The sequence below is a fragment of the Nicotiana tomentosiformis genome, chromosome 11 (assembly GCF_000390325.3).
Source record: "Nicotiana tomentosiformis chromosome 11, ASM39032v3, whole genome shotgun sequence".
NCBI classification, from domain to species: domain Eukaryota; kingdom Viridiplantae; phylum Streptophyta; class Magnoliopsida; order Solanales; family Solanaceae; genus Nicotiana; species Nicotiana tomentosiformis.
This window is the reverse complement of record NC_090822.1, coordinates 117,807,625-117,816,803: the sequence shown is the minus strand read 5'-3', so window position 1 is coordinate 117,816,803 and position 9,179 is coordinate 117,807,625. Positions and strand designations below refer to the sequence as shown.

Sequence of the window (9,179 nt, the reverse complement as noted above, 5' to 3'; positions counted from 1 at the left end):
AGTCTTGCTATTTTTTGTTTTATGATTATACTAGTAGTCGTATCCGAGCGATGCACGGCCAATATTAAAAAATATTACTTAAATTAAATTGTGATCAGGGCTTGTTTGAACATTAATCGTATTGTTTTATTAAGTTTTAATTATCATCTTATTTGTTAATATAATATACCCAATAAAAAAATTATTAAATTAAAGTGACTTATATAGTCATTGAATAACATTTTTGTTCTGTATTTTTCTTTATTATATTATCCAATGTTTAGTATTCTTACATTGTTAATAAAAACATCTATTAGCATATTACTTTATTTAATATTTGTCGTATATTTTATTAATCTTGAAGTATTTTTATTTTGAAGTATATTCTATTGTTCACAATAATATTTTTTGAATTTTAATGAATAAAATATCTATTAAATTAAAGGGACTTATATACTCATCGAATAACTTTTTTGTTCTGTATATTTCTTTATTATACAATCCAATTTTTAGTATTATTATATTGTTAATAAAAAGATTTATTAGCATATTACTTTGTTTAATATTTTTGTCTGTTAATTTATTTTTGTAATAATAGAAGATATATATTTTATTACTCCTGAAATATTTTTTATTTTTAAATTTTATTCTATAATTTTCAATAATATTGTTTGAATTTTAATGAATAAGAAACAAAGAATTTAACTAACGTAAACCAACACTCACCCATGTTTGAGTAGTTAATTTTAGGTAGTTAATTTCTTTATCTCTTTTTTTATTTTCTTTTTGTAAAAAAATAATAATTTTTGAGTCTCCAAATTTGTAGGAGGTTTGTCCTAAAATGTGACACTTGTTAAATTTTTGTTGTTACATTTGGATATAGACTATCATATTAGGAAGAAACTACTCCCAAATTTGAATTGATTTTTTTTTATTTTTCTTATTTTAAAATAATTTGAAAACTCCAACTTGAAACTTTTTTTTCTTTTGTTTTTTCCCAAATTAGGAGGATCTATAGTGTTTCCACACTTGCCCTCCAGCGTGACTCAAACTGAGGACCTAACGATCGTGGGTGGAGGTGCTTTACCAACTGAACGAGTCTCACTTGTCTCCAACTTGAAACTACTCCCTGAATTGGCATTTTTTTTTTAATATTATTTTTTTTAAATAATTTTAAAACTCCCACTTTGTTGGAGCTGTCTAAAAAATCTACATTTATCATCGTATTGGTTATGCCATTTGGCATCATATAATTATTTTATTTCTCTTTTCATATATATATATATATATATATATATATATATAATATTAGGAAGAAACTACTCCCTATTTTGAATTGGTAGTTTTTATTTTTTCTTATTTTCGAATTATATAGATATTTAAATTCAAAAACAATAACCACTAACTAATTTTGTAACTAAATAACTAATTATGCGAAGTGACTTTTTTTAGGCTGCCACTTAGCTTAATGTGGTGCTTTTTCTCTAGCTTTTAATAATATATAGATATAGATTTTTATACTTATAGAATTCTAAAAGCTAGCTTCACTCTTCTATTAATGTTTATGCTTAATTTGCATGTACAGTGGAAAACAACCAAAACTTAGCGAAAGTGACATGGATATTACTGCAGGCAAACCATCAACAACACTGATTACTTTAAGGCGGAAGTGACATTTTCCAAAGACGGAAGAATTAAGAAAAAAAATATTCTTAAAAATTTGTCGACTTGAAGAAATTGAGGCAGTTGCTTCAGTTATGTACAATATGCTATGTAGGAATATGTATAATAATCTAACAGAGACTTTAGCTCCTGAGGAATTTCCAGGGACCTGTACCAGTTCCTATCCTGTAAATGTGAAGTAGAAAGCAAACAGATTATTTGGTTATGCTTTTAAGTGCTTTACTTAAATGCACTTTATTTGGAGTACATTAGCAATTAACCATACCTCTAGAAACCTGCTAAAGCTCTTAGGCTCATATAGATTGTCAGAGCGATCCAAATTCCGACGAATTTATAACTTGATGAAAGAATGAACAAGAATACAATGCTGAATATAGCCACTGTAACCTGAACATAAATAGCATTCTCTTTTGTAAATATTTACTAATTAATGAAAAAGGAAAATATATATATTGACATTGTCTTCCGATCATATTCTATTGTCTATTGTTTATTTTCTTCTTCTTGAGCCGAGAGTTTTTCGGAAACAACCTCTCTACTCCTCCAGTCTGCGTACACTCTACCCTCCCCAGACACCACTTATGAGATTTTACTGGGTTGTTGTTGTTGTTGTTGTTATCGTCGTCTTCAGATCATAATCAAGGAAGATATCTGTAACAACCCGATCGGTCGTTTTGAGCTCTAACTCGTTGTTCGGTGGTTTAAGGCCTTGAGTAGCTTCACTTCAGGTATTATGACTTGTACGTGTGGTCGGAATTGAATTTCGGAAAGTTCGGAGTTGAATTGTGAAGAAAATTCTAACTTCAGAAGCTTTGAGTTGGAAGAATTGACTAAGGAATGACTTTTGAGTAAACGACCTCGGAATCAAGATTTGAAGGTTCCAATAGGTTCGTATGATAATTTCGGACTTGGGCATATATTCGGATCGAATATCGGATCACCCGGGAGCATTTCAGCGCTTATTATGGAAGGTTGGGATTTTAAAAAAGTTTAAGAAATTCTTAAGTTTGCCTTGAAGTGGATTTTGATGTTATCGATGTCCGTTTGGGATTCCGAACTTGGGAATAGTTCCGTATGGTGATTTTGGTCTTAGGAGCGTGTCCGGACGTTGATTTGGAGGTGTGTAGGTCATTTCAGCGTCAATTGGGGAAAGTTGAAAATTTGATGATTTTTGGGAACTTTGACCCGGAGTCGACTTTTTGATATCGGGGTCGGATTTCGATTTCGAAAGTGAGAATAGGTCCGTATTATGATTTATGACTTGTGCGCAAAGTTTGGCGTCATTCCGGAATGTTTTGGTATGGTTCGAACGCGTTCCTCGAAGTTTGAAAGTTTAAAGAAGGATTCGATCATCGATTCGTAGTTTCGATATTTTTGGTATGATTTGAAGGCTCGACTAAGTTCGTATCGTGTTTTAGGACTTGTTGGTATGTTTGGTTGAGGTCCCGGGAGCCTCGGGTGGATCCCGGATGATCAACGGATCGAGTTTGGACTTGGAAGAAATGCTGAAGCAGCTATCTTCTGGTGTAACCGCACCTGCGAGGTTTTGGCCGCAGGTGCGGAGCCACAGAAGCATCCAAGAGGGAAGCAAATGCGGATTTTCGTTGGGCAGTGCTGAGACCGCAGATGCGGTCATCTCGCCACAGAAGCGGGACCGCACCTGCGGAGTGGGCAGTGCAAAAGTATGGGCGTAGATGCGCACGAGGGACGCAGATGCGGCCAGCGACCTTGACTTGGTTTCTCACAGGTGCGAGACTTGGAGCCGCAGAAGAGACCTTCTCACCGCAGAAGCGTAATTGGTGTTGGGCAGTGAGGCTTCTTTAAAACGGGGGTTTGGCTCATTTTCATCTCATTTCGTCCATGTGAGCCGATTTTGGAGCACTTTTGGAGTGCCATCTTCATCAACTATAATGAGGTAAGTGATTTCTTCATATTGTGAGTTAAATACATAATTTTTATATGAATTCAAGTATGAAAATTGATAGAAATTGTGAGATTTTAAAGAAAAATCTAGAAATTGGTATTTTGGAGTTTGACCACGAAATTGGACATGAAATTTGGAATAAATTATATATTTGAGTTCGTGGTGTTATGGATAAAGTTTATCTTCGAAAATTTACCGAATTCAGGCACGTGGGCCCGAGGGTTGATCTTATAGACTTTTCGAGCGGAGTTGAGAATTTGTTTAAATTGATTAATTACGGGTATTAGAGTATTTTTTGATTGGTTTGCACATTGTTTGAATAGTTTTGGATCGATGGGCTTTGGTTTGAGGTGTTGGAAGGGCGTTGGAGTCGGTTATGGAACTTCGGAGCGAGGTGAGTCTCCTGTCTAACTCTGTGAGGGGGAAACTACTTGTAACGACCCGGCCGGTCGTTTTGAGTGTATTAGCCCCGATCCCCTATTTACTATTTTCTCCGTATCTGTTTCTGCTTATGTGACTTACCGGGAGGTCTTGTTTTTGATTTCAGAGTGTTTTGGGATACGTAGTCCCTAAAACGGAAGCTTAAGTCTCAGGATTTTGACCGTAGCCGAAAATATATGAAGACGACTCCGGAATGGAGTTTTGTCGGTTCTGTTAGCTTCGTTGGGTGATTTTGGACTTAGAAGCGTGTCCGGACTGTAAATTTGAGGTATGTAGCTAATTTAGGCTTGAAATGGCGAAAGTCGAATTTTGGAAAGTTTGACTGGGGGGTGACTTTTTGATATCGGGATTGAAATCCGATTCTGGAAGTTGGAATAGGTCCATAATGTTGAATATGATTTGTGTGCAAAATATGAGGTCAATCGGACGTGGTTTGGTAGGTTTCGGCGTCGTTTGTGGAGTTTGAAAGTTTAGAAGTTCTTTAAGCTTGAATCCGAGTGTAATTGGTGTTTTGATGTTGTTTTGAGTAATTCAAAGGCTCGACTAAGTTCGTATAGGGTTGTATGACCTGTTGGTATGTTTGGTTGAGGTCCCGAGGGCCTCGGGGTGATTCCGGTTGGTTAACGGATAGTTTGAAGTTGGAAAAAAAATGCAATTGAAGCTGCTGCTGCTGGTGTTTCCGCACCTGCGGAATGGGAACCGCAGATGCGAGGCTACAGGAGAGAAGGAAGAGCTGCAGGTGCGGCTAAGGAAGGCCTGGGTTCAGACCGCGGGTGCGATGGAAATCCCGCATCTGCAATCGTCGTAGAAGTGGATTGAGAGGCGTAGATGCGCAGTTAGATCGCAGGTGCGGCTTGGGCCTCGCATCTGCGATGGCCGCAGATGCGGTCAGGTGACACAGGAGCGTAGTCAGTCTTTTAATGAATTTCCGTAGAAGCGGAGCCCTTTTCGCAGATGCGGTCCTGCAGGTGTGGAACTAGGACCGCAGGTGCGGTTTTGCTGGGAAGAAAACACCAGCTCGAGGTTTTGTCTTTCATTTTCCAATTTTGGACTTGAGGAACTCGGGAGAGAGGCGATATTTCGAAGGTTTTCAAGGAGCAACATTGGGGTAAGTGATTCTAACCCATAATGGTATAAATTTCGTGAATCTATGGCTTTATTCATCATCTAATTAGGGATTTGAACTAGAAATTTGGGGGATTTAGGGCTTGAGATTTGGAGAGTGGATTTTGGGGATTTGAGTGACCAAATGAGGTCGGATTTTGATAAATTTGGTGTGGTAAGACTCGTGAGTGAATGGGCTTTCGGGTTTTGTGACTTTTGTCGGATTTCGAGATGTGGGCCCGAGAGCTGGGTTCGGGCCAATTTTAAATTTTTGGCTATAATTTAGTACTTTTCTTGTGGAATTGATCCCTTTAGACTATATTATTGTATTGTTCTGCGTGTGGCTAGATTCGGGATGTTTGGAGACCGATTTTAGAGGCAAAGGCATTTCAGAGTAGAGATTTGCTCGGTTTGAGGTAAGTGACAGTCTTAAATCTGGTTTTGAGGGTATGAAACCCCGATAATTGGTATGATGTGAGTGCTTGGAGGTGACACACATGCTAGGTGTCGGGCGTGTGAGCGTGCACCGCGTGGGATTGTGACTTGGTCCATCCCGTGAGACTGTAAAGTCAAATAGCGATTATTATTACTTGTTTTTCTTTATCTTTGAGCAATTGACTGCCTTTCATGTTAGAAATCATGCTTAGGCCATATGATATCGTTGTTGGGACCCGCAACGGTCGTATGCTTGTTGAATTGACTGCTAATTGTTGTCTTGTACTCAGTCATATTCTTACTTGTGTGTTACATCTCTGTTCCCTCTCAGTTCTTGTTGATACTTGTTTTATTCTCTATTTGGGCTGATTATTATGATATTCTGTGAGCCCGAGGGGCTGGAGAGGTTAGTGACTGAGATAGGGCCTGAGTGCCAAGCTGTGAGATATGTGAGGTTATATGGATCGGGTTGCACGCCGCAACGAGCCTTATGGCTATCTATGGATTGTGGATCGGGTTGCACGCCACAACGATCCTTATGGCTACTTATATGATTGGGTCGGGATGCAAGTCGCAGCGATATAGCGCTTGGGCTGAAAGGAGCCCCTCCGGAGTCTGTACACCCCCAGTGAGAGCAGGTACCTATTGAGAGTGTGTATTGAAGGCTGATAGCCGAGAGTATGAGTTGTTGAGATGAGTTGAGTGACTGCTTCCTTGAGAGGTTGTACTTGCTTTTATTTATTGTTGCACTTAGTTGTTATCTATTGTTGTGGTAAAATTTCAGGAAAATTCATATCTGTTTTACTTGAGCTCGAACTGATTTGACTTATACTATCGGAATTGAAAGCATGTTCACTCTTTACTGAAAACTTTTGAAATGAACTGTATTTTTATAGCTCGTCACTGCTTCTCAGTTCCTTATTTAATTTTGTTACTTGTTGAGTTGGTTGTACTCATGCTACACCCTACACTTCATGTGCAGATCTAGGTGTGTACGGTTCTGGAGGTCGCTGAGTTCGTGCACGAGCTGACTATCAGAGACTTACGAGGTAGTTGCCGGCGTCCGCAGTCCTTGTTTCTCCCTTCTTATTATCGTTTCTCTCTTATTTTGGCATTTGGCACAGACTGTAGTAGACTCTATTTCTAGATTGGTTGTTAGATGCTCATGACTTAGTGACACCCCGATGTCGGGCTATTTTGTTTTTCAGCACTTATGTTTTAATTGGGTTTTACCCCTTTTTTTATGAAAAACTCCGATTATTTTAAATGTCTTAATTCATTTCTGTTAAATTTTGAAAGTGTTTTGGAAAGGTCGGCTTGCCTACCATGATAGGCACCATCACGATGGGTTAAGTTTTGGGTCGTGATAAGTTGATATCAGAGCCTAGGTTACATAGGTCTCACGAGTCATGAGAAAGTTTAGTAGAGTCTTGCAGATCGGTACGGAGACGTCCGTACTTATCTTCGAGAGGCTGCCGAACCCTTAGGAAATTTCACATTCTTGAATTCTTGTCGTGCGAATCTGTTGATTATAGAAACTAAACATATGTTGTTTCATTCTCTCACAAATGGTGAGGACTTGTACTACCGGGCATGATGGACAACCACCAGTACCACTAGCCAGGGCCGCGAGAGGCCGAGGCCACGGTAGGGGCAGAGGTGCAGCCCGCTCAGCAGCTGGGGAAGTACCTACAGATCCACCAGTTGCCCCAGATCAGGACCAGATTCCAGTTGTTGATGCACTACCTCAGGAACCACTTGTGCCTATTATGATTCCAGGCCTTCAGGAGGCCTTAGCTCAGATTCTGACCGCGTGTACCAGTCTTGCTCAGGCGGTCTCTATTCCGGCCGCAACAGCCATTTCTCAGGCCGGGGGAGGTGCTCAGACTCCCGCTGCCCGCATACCAGAGCAGGTGATATAGGGATTCCAGACACTGAGGGCACCACCAGCCCAGCCGGTTGCAGCTGCTTAGGACTATGTGGTTCCTGCTATGCTTGAGGATGAGCAGCTTAGATTGGAGAGGTTTGGGAGACTCCAGCCTCCATCTTTCAGTGCTGCAGAGGGAGAGGATACACAGGGTTTCTTGGACAGGTGTCAGAGGATACTCCGTACAACAGGTATTCTAGAGGCCAGTGGTGTCTCGTTCACTACTTTTCAGTTCTCTAGGACTGCCTTCAGTTGGTGGGAGGCTTACGAGAGGCGTAGGCCGGTCGGCGCAGCACCCCTTACGTGGCAGCAGTTCTCCGGTCTATTCCTGGAGAAATTCATTCCACAGTCCCGCAGAGAGGAGCTGCGCAGGCAGTTCGAGCAGTTTCGTCAGGGTGATATGTCTGTGATGCAGTGTGAGATGCAATTCTCGGAGTTGGCCCGTCATGCTATCTGGTTGGTTCCCACAGACAGGGAGAGGATCAGGAGGTTTATAGATGGCCTCACTTTTCAGCTGCGATTGCTTATGACTAGAGAGAGTGTATGGTGCTACTTTTGATGAGGTTGTCGACATTGCGCATCAGATTGAGATGGTTCGCAGTCAGGAAAGGGTTGAGAGGGAGGCCAAGAGGCCTAGTGGACAGGGTGGATTTAGCGGTGTTCCTTCTGGGGGCAGTTCCACCACGGTAGGGGTCATCCTTTTCGACATGCTCAGACGGCTCGCCCAGTCCACCGTGGTGCATCATCTGGCCATGGTTCACACAACTATCAGTAGGGCAATTCATCTCTTAGTGCCCTCCCAGCTCAGAGTTCGTCCCGTGCTCCATCGGGTCAGGGCTTGTCTATGCCAGGCCTTCTACTAGTCATCCCGGTGCTTGGGGCTCCCTTTAATCCCAGCACCAGCACCGGGGAGTTGCTATGTGTGTGGAGAGTCTGGCCATATCAGGAGACATTGTCCCTGCCTTACGGGAGTTCCAACTCAGCAAAGGAGCTAGTCTACGACATCAGCACCAGTCTCTTCACCACCCGTTCAGCCAACTTGGGGTGGAGCCCAGTCAGTTAGGGGTCGCCCGAGAGGGGGAGACTGATCAGGGGGTGGCCAGCCCCGTTTCTATGCTCTTCCTGCCAGACCAGATGTCATTGCTTCAGATGCTGTGATTACAAGTATTGTCTCAGTTTGCCACAGAGATGCCTCTGTATTATACGACCCTGGTTCCACTTATTCATATGTTTCCTTGTATTTCGCTCATTTTCTAGATATTCCCCGTGAGTCTTTAGTTTCATCTGTTCATGTATCTACTCAGGTGGACGATACTATTATTGTGGACCATGTATATCGGTCATGTGTGGTGACTATTGGGAGTTTAGACACTAGAGTGGATCTCTTGTTGCTTAGTATGGTTGATTTTGACGTGATATTAGGTATGGATTGGTTGTCTCCATGTCATGCTGTTTTAGATTGTCACGCTAAAACCGCGACGTAAGCAATGTCGGGGTTGTCGAGAGTTGAGTGGAGCGGTTCTATAGACTATGTTCCCAGTAGAGTGATTTCATACTTGAAGGATCAGCGGATGGTTGAGAAGGGTTGTCTATCTTATTTGGATTTTGTGAGGGATGTTAGTGCAGAGGTCCCTGCTATTGATTCTGTTCCTGTGGTGTGTGATTTCCCGAATGTGTTTTCTGCAG

The 9,179-nt window shown here is 41.3% G+C and overlaps 1 protein-coding gene across 1 annotated transcript in view; it reads right to left on the bottom strand.

Annotated features, from left to right (window-relative positions):
- Window positions 1-1,777: 1,777 nt before the first annotated feature.
- The window catches only part of LOC104092489 (protein DETOXIFICATION 42), a 42,980-nt gene continuing 35,578 nt past the window's right edge, over window positions 1,778-9,179 (bottom strand). Inside the window, exons 14-15 of the mRNA XM_070188053.1 lie at window positions 1,928-2,049; window positions 1,778-1,827 (exon numbers count right to left, since the gene is read on the bottom strand). Coding sequence (XP_070044154.1) covers window positions 1,930-2,049 — 120 coding nt within the window. The 3' untranslated portion in view covers window positions 1,778-1,827; window positions 1,928-1,929. The remainder of the gene's footprint in view (window positions 1,828-1,927; window positions 2,050-9,179) is intronic.